The sequence below is a fragment of the Hippoglossus stenolepis genome, chromosome 7 (genome assembly GCF_022539355.2).
Source record: "Hippoglossus stenolepis isolate QCI-W04-F060 chromosome 7, HSTE1.2, whole genome shotgun sequence".
Classification (NCBI taxonomy): domain Eukaryota; kingdom Metazoa; phylum Chordata; class Actinopteri; order Pleuronectiformes; family Pleuronectidae; genus Hippoglossus; species Hippoglossus stenolepis.
This window is the reverse complement of record NC_061489.1, coordinates 27,986,064-28,000,315: the sequence shown is the minus strand read 5'-3', so window position 1 is coordinate 28,000,315 and position 14,252 is coordinate 27,986,064. Positions and strand designations below refer to the sequence as shown.

General features: G+C 44.8%; 1 protein-coding gene across 3 annotated transcripts; it reads right to left on the bottom strand.

The window, feature by feature from the left end:
• Positions 1-4,109: 4,109 nt before the first annotated feature.
• On the bottom strand, positions 4,110-14,208 carry slc44a1b (solute carrier family 44 member 1b). Of its 3 annotated transcripts, XM_035161601.2 has the most exons (16): positions 13,747-14,208; positions 12,455-12,544; positions 10,515-10,657; positions 10,242-10,378; positions 9,291-9,384; positions 8,979-9,148; positions 8,553-8,642; positions 8,295-8,452; positions 7,967-8,153; positions 7,598-7,766; positions 6,336-6,492; positions 6,168-6,251; positions 5,958-6,095; positions 5,522-5,758; positions 5,222-5,317; positions 4,110-4,351 (listed from the first exon to the last, which is right to left on the bottom strand). In XM_035161601.2, the coding sequence occupies exons 1-16, from the start codon at positions 13,801-13,803 to the stop codon at positions 4,328-4,330; spliced, it is 2,031 nt and encodes a 676-aa protein (XP_035017492.1). In that variant the 5' UTR covers positions 13,804-14,208; the 3' UTR covers positions 4,110-4,327. The 3 variants fall into 3 exon arrangements, with proteins under 3 accessions (XP_035017492.1, XP_035017489.1, XP_035017490.1); XM_035161598.2 differs by having other exon boundaries at positions 4,110-5,317; XM_035161599.2 differs by lacking the exon at positions 13,747-14,208 and adding an exon at positions 12,923-13,723 and having other exon boundaries at positions 4,110-5,317.
• Positions 14,209-14,252: the final 44 nt, after the last annotated feature.

The window sequence follows — 14,252 nt, the reverse complement described above, 5'->3', positions numbered from 1 at the left end:
GGTTTGTTGTTTAAACGTTAATTACAAAAAATATTTAAATTGAATCTCAACAATCAGAGTAAAATGAATCTGTTCAGTTTGAGTTTCTTTCTTCACAACACTTTGTTTAATCTGAGCGAATCAAACTCATGATGAAACGAATTGTGTCGTAGAACTGATGTTTATTTGTCTGTGATTGGTTCATGACGTTACTGCTTGAACTTATTAACAAGTACGAATACAAAACTCTGTACGATGTGGTAACGTGACTCTTCTACCACATCAATTGGTTGGAGCGTCCCTCACCTGTGACTCACCTGCCAACTAGGCAGAGCTTCCCCTCTGCGTGCTGATTGGTTGGTAAATGAGGCAGTTTATTGGTCAGCAGGAAATAAAGAGTTCAATTCAACAATATAAACAATATTTTCTCAACATCCGTGTTTTATAAAAACTTAATCGGGACAAATAAATAAATGTAATAACGACAAAAAAATATGCTTACGTTAAACTGACTGAGCCAAAAGTTTGACTACCTCTGAAATAACAGAAAAAATATTTTATTTATTAAATAGTCTACTTAATAGTCTATTTAATATTCACTCGGATCTAAATCTCTAAGAGCCAATGATGCACTGAGAACTTCTTTGTATCGTCTTCTTCTCCTGAGCTGCACGATCCAGATCCAGATAAAAACTCAACTATTATATCAACTGGTGCTGCTATCATTTCTAATGCCATTACATCTATAAACATTACTCGTATTATTTAGATTGTTAACAGTCTGATAGAACTTAAATATCTAACTGTTTTGTTTCTCAGGTCTTATATAATATATAAATAATAAATCATATATAAAGATCCTTCACACAGGCCACGTACACACCTGGTTTTAACATGTTGTATTAACATGTGGTTTTAACATGTTGTATTAACATGTTGTATTAACATGTGGTTTTAACATGTTGTTTTAACATGTTGTATTAACATGTGGTTTTAACATGTTTTAACATGTTGTATTAACATGTGGTTTTAACATGTTTTAACATGTTGTATTAACATGTGGTTTTAACATGTTGTATTAACATGTTGTATTAACATGTGGTTTTAACATGTGGTTTTAACATGTTGTATTAACATGTGGTTTTACCATGTTTTAACATGTTGTATTAACATGTGGTTTTAACATGTTGTATTAACATGTGGTTTTAACATGTTGTATTAACATGTCGATATCAACACTGATCAGCTGATAATGATTCATACTTTCATTAAACTGATCAAATCTTTTTTTCACAGATTCATTCTGACTCTCTTGACTCGTCTCTCTTCCTCTTTCTGCTTCTTTTGGTTTTCGTGAACAGAAATGATGTGTTTGAATTGAGCCGAGGTGAGATCGGATCACGAGACGCGTGTGGGGCCACATGTTACTACCAGGTGTGAACAAGGCCATGATGTATCTTGTGATTTGATGATATAAAAATAAAATTGAAATGTTACTAAACACACCAACGGTTGTGTTACTAACTGACAGAGGTAACATTAGCTTGCTAATGTCTGACCTATTTATAGATTGAAGAGTAAATGAGACACCGTGTTTTTTTTATCTTAATGCTTACGATGTAAGCATTCACAGAAACACTAACAACACCAAAACATGCTAACGTTAGCCAGACTACATGAAAAGTAGCATTGCTTATGTCAGCTTAATCAGATCTGAGATAAAAAACTATTACATGAGTTAGAGTTCATTTAATAATCTGTGTCTTGCAAACATTACAGTTGTAGCTACGCTGATTCTGTAACACAGGTTTTGATTGGATGACTGCAACCATCTTTGACAATCAGTAAACATGTCACACATTTTATTGTGGCAGATTAAAATGACTCGTTTCCAACTAATGTCCGTTCACACAGAGTAAAGGTTGTCGTGAACACGTCTATTTTAAAGGTTCATTGTGTAGAATGTAGTGACATCTAGTGGTGAATTGTCATGTTGCAGCTGAACACCCCTCACCTCACACCCCCCTTCCGAACATGAAAGAGAACCTGTGGTAGCTTCAGTTGTCATAGAAACTCAAAAGGTTTAGTTTGTCCACTTTGGGCTACTGTAAAAAACATGGGTTCCCGATGTAGACATAAAGTATTGAAATATAAAGTATTTAAATATAAAGGGCTCATTCTAGGGTAAATGAAACAATTTGTACAATTTAGATGAAACACTAGTGAAATCATCGCTAGGATTATTTTAAATTCACTTTCTGTCAATAGATCCTTTCACCTGAATCGTACACACAACCTTTCAACCTAAAATCATGAGTTGATCAATAAACAAACATTTATTTTGATATTTAATTGAAATTATTTCATTAATGCTTTTTTAACTAATTTACAGGAGCATTTATTAATTATGGGATGGATTTTTGAATAACAAAAGTCAAAGGTCATTTCCAGACCTTAAAAAAACAAACATTCATTATGTTTATCTGATGTTTGAATTAAACTCTTTTCTTCCTGCTGTGAAATCTGCCTGACGACAGGAGTCACATGATCCAAATTAAAGAAGATTTGTTGATTTGTTTTTTCAGGAGCTCGAACATGAATGTGTGTGTTTGTGTGTGTGTGTGTGTTTGTGTTCTAAATACTAAACTACTTGAAACTGACGTCAGTGTTGAATGAATTCATCTTTAGTGCAGTTAGTGAATGTGCTCGGGGTCATGTGACCTCCGTGTCAACGACATGAACACGTGTTCACCACAATAACGTGATTCATGTGAACAAGTCTCAGATCAGCTGTGAAACAGGTGTCAGATGTGTCACCCTCACTCAGCCATTAGAGGGGGGTGATGGGAACAGTCGCGGCCTGAAAACCATCACATTAATGTCTCCTGCAGAGCTGATCAGCTGCGGCCAATCAGCTGCAGCCAAAAGTCAGAACATGTGTAAACAACTCCTTCATCAAACTGAATCCAAACATCCACAAACTCACATTAAAACATGAAGTGAGACACATCTCGTCTTCTGCTCTGCTGCTGATGACCAGCAGGTGGCGCAGATCATCCAATCACTGCTGCGATTCTTGGATTATAATAATTATTCTGAGACAATTGGCTTCCCCAGCTGTAAGTCTCAGAGAGTTCTGGGAATTGTTTTATATGCGAGGTTATAAAAATCAAACACTGAACATTGATCTGTGATTTAACACACGTGATTGGAGCAGAATCAGCCAATCAGCTCATCCGTGGTGAGGTTTGTACACAGCTGGTGGGCGGAGTCTGGAAGGTGGACACCTGGATTCAGCCTGAATCAGAGGTCGTCCTTCAGGATTCGTCAGGATCTGACTCCTGCCACTCAAAGGTTCACTTACTGGATTTCTTCTAAACTTTCAACTGAACATCAGGAGACTCTGATTGGACGATCTGGTCAGTCTCCTTTGTTGGCCAATCAGAGATGCTGAACTCTGTGGAGTCACTGACACATCATCGACCTGGAGCTTGTCGATGAAACAGAAGCAGGAAGACTTATCGTTGTTGTTGATGATGTCACATGATGCAGTTTGTGTTATTGCTCAACTCAGCTGTCACCTCCACAGGAAGCTCCGCCCACACACTCTCTGCCCCACCTGAGGACGAGAGGTCAACAACCTCTGGTGGAGGCGGAGTCTGCCACAGATGTCCCTCTGAGGTCAACGACCAATCACATTTCACTTCATTCTTCAGATTTAGTTTCTGTGGCAACGTATCAGCTGATGAATCAGACGCATTTACGATTCATCCACGTTTTTAGTTTTCAAGTAGTTTTCAGGTACTTTTACTTGAGAGTTGACTATAGTACTGCAGTAAAAATACCTTTATGTGTAGTACTTGTACAATCTGGTATTAAGATAAAAGATAAGATATTATGATTACTTTTACTACTTGTGAAGATTGTGACATCAAACTGACGGCCCAGTCTCATCTAATGATTATTTATCTGTATCTATCCACCAATAAGACGTGGAGCTTTATGGCTGCAGGTCCTGTGCACAGACTCCGCCCCTCTGATGACATCACAACGCTCCAGATCCAACATGGAGTCCAGGTGTGTGTCAGCAACCCGCAGGTTTCTCCAGAACAAAATCAAACTGTGAGCAATGAGTTCAGGGTGAGTTTATAAAAAACGACATCACTACGAAAAAATGCATCAGCAGGTTTAAAATCTGCAGCGCTTCGGTATAAAGTGCGTCATCGTTACGTTTTTACAGTTTCTTATTAAAATATTGTTTTCCCTGGAGTGAAACCATAGTAAACATGTTACACCTGGAAAAATAAACTTCTGGAATGTCTCTCGTTTTAATTCCCTCTGATTTTGGTCAAGCTGAACTCGTCCCCGGAGCCTGAAACACAAAACACCAGGCCACAGTTCATCACAGCTGGTCGTCACGGCAACAGGGGTGAGAGCAGAGCATTATGGGTAGTAAGGTGTTTAAAACCAGCAGGACTGAAGCAGGGGGTCATGAGTCCAGCATCACACCAGAGAGGTCGTGACCTCTTGACCCCATGACTTCAGCCTGGACGTATTTTAAACATGAGGAGAAGCTGAGACGCAGCAGAATCTTGATCGATACTAATCAGCTGCAGACAGAGCGCCCTCCGCTGGACCTCCAGATGATGACAGCGACTCAGTGTTTTTCCACCAGAATCCGGGAAGACCGACCAGAGTTTTTCATCTGCTGCGTCCTTCCTCTCTTTAAAGCACGATGGTGAGAATATATGCTCAAAGACACAGGAAATGGAATTACAAAATAAAATGTGAAAAAATAAAGGATATAAAAATAAAAAACACTAGAAACAGAGTCAGTGATGAAGATGATAATGAAGGGTTAGCATGCATCAGTGTTCATCCATTCATCTGTTAGCATGCATCTGTTAGCACACGTCTTTCAGCAGGCGGCGGTGACGGCGGCTGATTTGGCATTGTTGGCAGAGGGGGCGGGGTTTGGTGTGTGCAGCAGGCTGACGAACAGGAAGAGGGTGGAGGTGGGCAGGTAAATGCAGAGGAAGAGGACGACGTCCTCGCTGAGACAGAGGACGATGCCCCTCTGCTCTGTCAGCACCCAGTCCACCAGTATCCCCACCAGCAGGTAGTACACCTGGAACTCCTGAAGCTCCTCCCATCCCCCCCCACCCCCCTCCAGCCCTACCCCCACCTCCTCTGATGAAGTCCTCCGCCTGGCCGCGCCCCCTCGATCGCCACTGTCACTCACCATGGGCTTCATCTCTGCCCCCTCAGACACCGCCTCCTTCACCCGGCTCCGCCCACGCTCCACCCGCTCCAACCTCCGGCTGCTCTCCACGAACTCCTGCAAAGGGGGCAAAGAGAGGGAGTCCCACAATTCTCTTCAGTTCAGATGATGACAACGTCGGCTCATGATCACGAGATGAAAATGGAAAACAAAGATGGCAGATTTTTTTAATAAACCTGGTTATTATAAATTATTCATCATAATAACATGATTAATAAGACTCTGCTTCCTGTTACATCACATCATGTGGGACGTTCTCACCATCAGAGCTTTGTCCATGAAGAACTCTTTTCCTGGAGTTCCATCGTTGTACTTGGTGTCGATGGCGAAGCAGAGGAACAGGACGTCCACCACGATCTCAAAGATGGACAGGAAGCAGTGCGCCACCAGGAAGGAAAAGAGACACACGATGATGAGCGGCAGAAGCCACTCGGCATAATCCCTCTGGTAGTTGAGGAGGAGGACGCCGGCGAATGCTGTCGATGTCACAATCAGGACCTGAGACCAGATTTATGACATGAAGTGTTGGTGATCTCAAAGATGAACTGACAACAAACCAATCAGAGCGCTCATCTCAACCATTTATCTAAAAGAGGGGCGGAGTTTATGACAGAGTATATTCTGTCATAAACTCCAAGATGCGGCTGCTGTGAAACCAACTGCACAAATATTTTCAGTGGACAAACAAACTCCTCACCTTCCCAAGGAAGAGCACAAAGTCTCCTACGGCGTTGATTGTGGCGACACGCAGAGCGTTTTCCACCAGGATCACGAAGGCGTCGCGTGCAGACGTGCAGAAACTGGTGCTGTTGATCGCTGTGGCTGCATATGCATTCTGGGAAATAAGAACCCAGGTGAGAGAAGTGAGAGCGTGACATTAAAACCAGACGAGCTGGTTGGTTCTTACCTGATTGAGATAGTTGAGGCACTTCTCCAAACACCACAGACAACAGATGCACGTCTTCAGCAGACAGCGAGCGCAGACGTTCTCCTAAAGCATCACATGAAACAATCAGATCAGAGTGAAAGTCAGTCAGCGTTTCAGCAGTTTGGTGTAAGTAAAGTTGATTTGTACCTTTCCTTTCAGCTGGTTGTGGATGTACATGAGGATGAGTCGAGGGATCTTGACCAGCGTGATGATGAAGGATCCTTTAGCGACGGTGCCCAAGTGGTACCGGACCAGCCTCACGACAGACGACAGGATCGGAGTCATCGGGAGACGGTTCTTGTCCCTGAAACATAAAGTAGTCATTAATGCGGTTTGTTTCTCAGAGACTACAATTTCCCATCAGCCCTATGGTTTGATGTCCCCCTCGTTCTCCTGCCCTGACAGAGAATTGTTTGAGTCAACTAAATGTTACAGGTGTGTTACAGGTGTAGTGTAGACATCCAACTCTCCCTTACTGCCAACATTACTGCAACAACCGACTCGTGTAGACACACGACACAACATCAGGAGAATAAGGCCCCTTCTCACTCAGAAGGCGGCACAGGTTCTGGTTCAGGTTCTGGTCGTCTCACACCTAGACTATTGCACCTCCCTCCTGGCTGGTCTACCTGCTGCTGCCATCCGACCTCTGCAGCTCATCCAGGAAGCAGCAGCTCCACTGGTCTTTAACCTGAGTTCACTCACACCACTCCAATCCCTTCACTGGTTACCAGTAGCTGCTCGCATCCATTTCAAAACCCTAGTACTTGGTACCGTGCTGTGAACGGATCGGGTCCAGTCTACATCCAGGACATGGTCAAACCTTACACCCCAGCCCGTTCACTCCGCTCTGCATCGACCAATCAGCTGCTCCCTCACTGTGAGGGACAGCTGTCACTCAACAAAATCACGACTGTTTCCTGTCCTGGCTCCTAAACGGTGGAACGAGCTCCACATCGACATCAGGACAGAAAGTCCACACATCTTCCTCCAGACTAAAGACACTTCTCTTCAGACTAGATCAGTCGTCCTCCAACCAGAAGATCGGCAGTTTGATCCCCAGTCTTCCCCATATGCATGCCGAAGTGTCCTTGGGCAAGATGCTGAACCCCGAATTGCCCCACATGGAAAAAAAGGGCTGCTAATAGAGACTCTGTATGAATGTGTGTGTGAACTGGTGAATGGCAAACTATACTGTAAAGAGCTTTGAGTGTCATCAAGACTACAAACAAGGTGCAACATCTGCCCTTCACCCTCAGCAAGTAAAGAAAAACTACTAAAAAACCCAAGTGTATTACAGATGTATTACAGATGTATTACAGCTGTAGAGCAGCTGTAGTACAGGTGTGTACAAGTGTAGTATACAGGTGTGTTCAGGGGTAGTACACATGTATTCCAGGTGGACTCACCTGGTGAAGTAGTATGTGACCACAGCTCCAGCCACAGTCATCTGCTGACAGGCCAGGATGAACTCACTGATCCAGACCAGACCCACGGCGTGGTACCAGGTGAGGTACTGAAGAGGACCTGTCAGTCTGAACTCTGTCAAACCCGTCTCCTCATTCTGGACCGGGTTTCCTGCAGAAGACCAGGACCCAGAGGGGACAGACAGTTCAGTCTGATCACCAGCAGAGGGCAGAATGTTTCTAAAATCATCGAGTTTACTGTTGTTCCCTCTCAAACAACAACAGAGAAAGTCAAGCATCATCATTAAACTAAATAAGAAGAATCTTTGTGATGTGATCTTAGCCATGTTTGCGACATGTGATGGTTCATACCAGTGGTTCCCAGGAAAAGCAGGACCAGGATCCAGTAGATCCAGAAGAGCAGGAGAGCGAGGAAGGTGACGAAGGGCTGCAGGGTGAGGAGGGGGAGGTGGATGAAGACTTTTCCTGCCACGTGGAACAGAGCGATGGTCAGCGCCACTCGTTTCCTCATGAAGAGCATCAGCAGCAGCAGGATGATCTGGAACAGTGTCGAGTGTAAGAGAGATGTCAACAAAGACTCCCAGGGTGCATTTCATCAACAACAGAGCAATCACAGAGCAGATGGAAGCTGAAGATGAGATGATGAGATAACCATTAAAATTGTGGCTCTGGGACATACGGTGAAGACAGTAGCGGCGACAGCGTAGACGAGCAGTGCCTGTCCGCTGTCTCTAGTAATCTCCCCCTCTTCTTTCGCCTCCTTCCGCACTTTGGGGGAGGTGTCGTTTCCGTACAGCCGGTGGTCGATGTAGAGCCACCAGAGGACGCTGGTTCCCGCTGACACAACAAACACAACAGTGACTCAGCGTTTGTCGTCTTAAAGACACAGAACATATTTAATACTGAATAGAGGAAGATCCATGTCATGTGACCTCACCGAGCGATCCGAGGACAACCAGAGAGGTGAGGATCCAGACGAGGACGGCAGAGATGTATCTGATGATCACCATGAGGATCATGGAGAGGACTGAAAGAAAGAGCTCAAAGGTCAGAAAAAAGGTCTCAGTGAGTCATATGGCTTTGTTTTTGAAACGCTCTCCATGACACGTGAAGTCACGTCCACGATTGTGATGTCACTTCCTGCCACTAATGATAAATGTCATTGTATGATACTTCACACAGAATCTGAATTACTATGATTAAAAATGTTTTTTTTAAATTTATCATCATCATCATCATCATCAATGAATATTGATTTATTATTGGCCTTATTGAAAACAGGGAAGAGACTACTGTCCCAATAATGAGGGAGGAAATGCTGATGAATGTGTCACTTCAAATGGACACGACCTGATGTCCTCACCAAGCGCTAGCACGCACAGTCCCACGATGATCTCTTTACTCGCAGCGACGCCAGCAATCAGTCGGTGCAGAAAACTGTTATCTCCCACAAACGTCACCACGGCCTCTGCAAACTTCGTATAACAGGATATATCCATCGGAGTGCAGCGGTTAAACACCGGCAACGGCTTACTGTGGAGAGAGAGGTCAGAGGTCAGAGGTCGTCTGGTAGACCTCTGATTCTTCTATATAGAGTATTTAAAAGAAACATTGAAAACACTGTGGACAATATTTAATGAAGTGTAGAGAGGTCAGAGGTCAGAGCTGGACACACCTTGGTGGAACAGGAAGTTTGGGACATTTAGAGAACCTCTCAGGTAGACCAGGATATTTATGAGCCGCTAACTCGTAGGAACACAGCTCAGAACCTGGAACAAACACATGGACACATTAGGCTCCACCCACACCGCCCATGACGTCATTTCTATTGAGCACCTCCAGAACCAATCACAAAGCTCGATCAGAGACGTGACTGAAAGTGTTTATAAACGTATGGATCAACATCATCATCCTCAGAGTTCTGACTGAATGAGTGTGACATCACTTCCTGATTATGTCATCATCTCTGATGTCATCCACCAAAACCAGATAAATCAGAACTTCATGTAGAATCTTGAGGTTTTTAAGTTTCCTCCAGTGTCAGTGATCCAGTTACAGTTTTCTGTACGTCACTGCAACGTTCCCTGCACGTTCCCTGCAAACTGAATCTGATCACAGTCAGTTCAGCTGCTTTTATTTTGAAACAAGCTGAAATAAAGCTCTCAGCTGACTTTGCTGAAGTAAACAAACTGTAACAGTGGCTCCTTTCATAAACAACATGGCTTCCAGAGAGGTCACATGACCAAGACGTCAGTCACGTTTCAACAGTGAACTGAGTCAAAGCTGACGGACGAAAAACGGAGCAGAGTGGCACCGGCAACACGACTGAAACACAGGGTGGCCATTGTTACTGTGTGTGTGTGTGTGTGTGTGTTACTCTGTGCGCGCATGTATATCTATAGTTACGAGGGCCTATTTTGGTTCAAAACCATCGTTATGAGGACATTCTGACTTGTTTGAGGGTTGAGACTTGGTTTTAGGGTTAGAATTAGGTTTAGGCATTTAGTAGTGATAGTTAAGGTTAAGTAAGGTTAAGACAAGTGTGTGTGTTACTGTGTGTCTGGGGGGTTTAGGGTTAGACGCGTCTTGTGGCGCCGTTTGAGTCATGCGACAGTGATGACCTCACCGTTGAGCATGGCGAACATCTTCAGGTCCTGGTACGTCTTCAGCTCATCGCTCGGACACAGAGACACACACAGGGCCATGGACTTGATTTTCCTCTGAACAATGTCCACGTTGCAGGGATCCAGGAAGAAGACAAACCTGCAGCAGAGAGCAAGGGATCACTAAAGGTCACTGGAAGTTGCATCAGGTCCCTTAATGACCTGTTTCACAATAAGAGCGTGAAGTCGTCACTGTCAGACTCAGAAAGTGAAATTCACCAAAATTACTTGCTTACTTCCTGTCGGTGTGGTCGAGGCCGCTAAGCCTTACTCCTTCGATCTGTTCGTTGCGTCGACCGCAGGTGTTGCCGTAGCTGTCATATCCAAAGACGAGGCGAGCGGCGCCGCCGGTGACGATGGTGAAACCGCAGATGCTGCCCTACGTGACAGAAAATCACCAAGTGTTAGTGACGACACTGATTTCACCACAGCAACAATCCAAACACAGGAGATGGGGGGTTAACCCCTAACCCTTATAGACTGTCAACATGTTTACATTCAATCATTAATACAGTTTAATCCACTCTGCATCACCGACTGGAACCTGATCAGTAACTGACTGATCGGCAACTGACTGATCAATAACTGACTGATCGGCAACTGACTGATCAATAACTGACTGATCGGTAACTGACTGATCGATAACTGACTGATCAATAACTGACTTATCGGTAACTGACTGACTGATCAATAACTGACTGGTCGTAACTGACTGATCAATAACTGACTGGTCGGTAACTGACTGATCAGTAACTGACTGATCGGTAACTGACTGATTGGTAACTGATTGATCAATAACTGACTGATCGGTAACTGACTGATCAGTAACTGACTGATCGGTAACTGACTGATCGGTAAATGACTGACTGATCAGTAACTGACTGATCGGTAACTGACTGACTGATCAGTAACTGACTGATCGGTAACTGACTGATCGGTAAATGACTGACTGATCAGTAACTGACTGATCGGTAACTGACTGATCGGTAACTGACTGACTGATCAGTAACTGACTGATCGGTAACTGACTGATCGGTAACTGACTGACCAGTAACTGATGATCAGTAACTGACTGATCAGTAACTGACTGATCGGTAACTGACTGATCGGTAAATGACTGACTGATCAGTAACTGACTGATCGGTAACTGACTGATCGGTAACTGACTGACTGATCAGTAACTGACTGATCGGTAACTGACTGATCGGTAACTGACTGATCAGTAACTGATAATAAACTGTATCTGGATCATTGTTCACTGCTGCATCACATGACTCATCAACATTACTCACATTAACCAGAACTGAATAAACACGGTTCTGTTTACACTGAAATTACAAGATCACAGTATTATCAGTACTGATCAATAACTGATAATATTATGACAGTACTACCACAGTATTATCAGTACTATGATGTTGTAATTACAGTATTACCAAAGTACTATGACATTACTATCTCAGTATAATCACAGTATTATGACAGATCAGCCACATCCGCCTGAGAGGTAGAGCGGTCGTCCTCCAAGCAGAAGGTCGGCGGTTCGATACCATCTGCTAAAGTGTCCTTGGGCAAGATGCTGAACCCCGAATGGCCCCCTAATAGTACTGTCATAGTACTGTGATAATACTATAATTACAAGATCATAGTACTGATAATACTGTGGTAGTACTGTGGCAGTACTATCATAGTTGCACTGTATGAATGTGTGTGTGAATGGGTAAATGTCAAACTGTATCACAGTACTATGACAGTACTATCACAGTATAATCACAGTACTATCACAGTACCATCACAGTACTATGACATTATTATCACAGTACTATCACAGTATCATCACAGTACTATGACAGTACTATCACAGTACAATCACAGTACCATGACATTATTATCACAGTACTATCACAGTATCATCACAGTACTATGACAGTACTATCTCAGTACTACAACAGTACTGACAGTATCATCAGAGTACTATCACAGTACTATGACAGTATTATGACACTACTATCACAGTACTATGGCAGTATGATCACAGTACTATGACAGTATGATCACAGTACTATGACAGTACTGTCACAGTACTAGGACAGTATTATCACGGTACTATGACAGTACTATGACAGTACTACCACAGTATCAGCAGTAGTAAAGATGGCGGGCTGTTGGAGGTTACCATGCCGACACAGAAGACGGTGAACAGGAGGAACCAGGGCAGGTCGGTGCAGCTCCGGTCCTCCAGCGGTCTCCACTCTCTCTTTGTCCGCTGAAACACACACAAACACGGTCACACTGAGCGCTGAGCCGGGCCCTGCAGGACCGGGCCGAGCCGGTCTACACCCCGCACACCCTCGGCCCCAGCCGCCCTGTTAGTTCGGTTCGGAACTGCACTGAACGGTTTGTTTACGGGGAGCCGACATGGCGGCTCCGGTACCAGGCTCCGGTACCAGGCTCCGGTACCAGGCCCCGGTGACCCGCCTGTCCCCGGGAGGAGCTAATTGGATTACGGCTCCTGGCTCTAATCCCAGCTCGGCCCGCTCTGCTCCCGGGACTGCTCTCCCGTTCAAACACTAACACGCACCGGTGATCTGCTGAAGGGCACCGGGGAGGAGTACCGGGCCGGGCCGGGCCGGGCCGTGCTTACCTCCGCGCTCCCGCAGCATCCCATTGCAGTCAGGGTGGACGCGCCCGGAGCCTCCCGGAGCTTCAGCTCAGCAGCAGCGGGGAATGCAGCCCGACAGGCGGGGGGAGGACACGGACAGCCCCCGGAGGCCGAGCCCGGAGCGGAGACGGTCCCGACGGTCAGACGAAGCGCTCCGGCCCGCTGAGCATGATACTGTCGGTGCCTCCTGGTACCGGAGCGGGATTAACGGGGATCAGTGTTCCCGGTGAGTCAGGTGCAGCGGCCATTCATCTCATTGCGCATGCGCAGTCCGTGTGGCTGCATTACCGGAAATGACCACTGCGTTGAGACCGTACACAAGTGGCGCTGTTTCTCACTTTGTGTCTGGACTTTTATTTTGTACTTTTTTTATTTCCGGTCAATAAATAAATGACTTTTACTTTGACAGTCAATAACACCTCCTCATTCTTATGTTTCTGAGTCTTTATTAGACAGGAAACACGCACACGCGCACACACACGTCTCTTTATAGTTTTATAGACCTAATACATTCACTAGTTCCTAACTCTGACATAAACCGGATTCTAACCCCAACACCAAGTCTTAACCTTCAAACAGCCCGCTGAAGTTGTGAGGACCAGACAAAATGTCCTCACAATGATGGTATTGAACCAAAATTGGTCTGTGGAACCGAATCCTGACACGGTGTTGATGCATCCTATGACTCTAACCATGATCAGGGGAAGTGTGGACACAATGGTCACCACTTTCTTCCTGGTTACCTCTGATCCAGGTCTGTCGACCTCATGGACCTGGAGCCTCACAAAGACACAAACTCACTTTACCTTTCTCCTGAGACGAATCTGCTGCTGAGAGCTTAAGGACAAACACTTTGGGTTCATGTTGGAGGGTCCAGAGGGGATGAGGAGGGTCCTGAAGGGTATTGGTAGGTCTTGAAGAGATTTGCAGGTTCGTGAAGGGTGTTTTGGAGGGTCCAGAAGGGATTTAGAGGGTCCTGAAGGGTGTGAGAGGGCCCTGAAAAATTTTGGAGGGTCCTGAAGAGTTTGAGGGCCCAGACGGGACTTGGAGGGTCCTGAAGGGTGTTGGAAGGTCCTGGGGGGGGATGTAGAGGGTCCTGAAGGTCCGGGTGTTCTTGTCAGATTGAGGACAGCAGCAACGACGTGGGTCTGATCAGCTGCAGACAGAACAGAGATCTTTTGTCCTATTGTTTATTGTTGTACCAGGCTGTGTGTGTGTTTGTTTGTCTGTGTAAGTCTGTGTGTGTGTGAAAGAGTTAAACCATTATTTAAAACAGTAGTTATGTGTATAACCTTTGATCCGGTTTTTCATT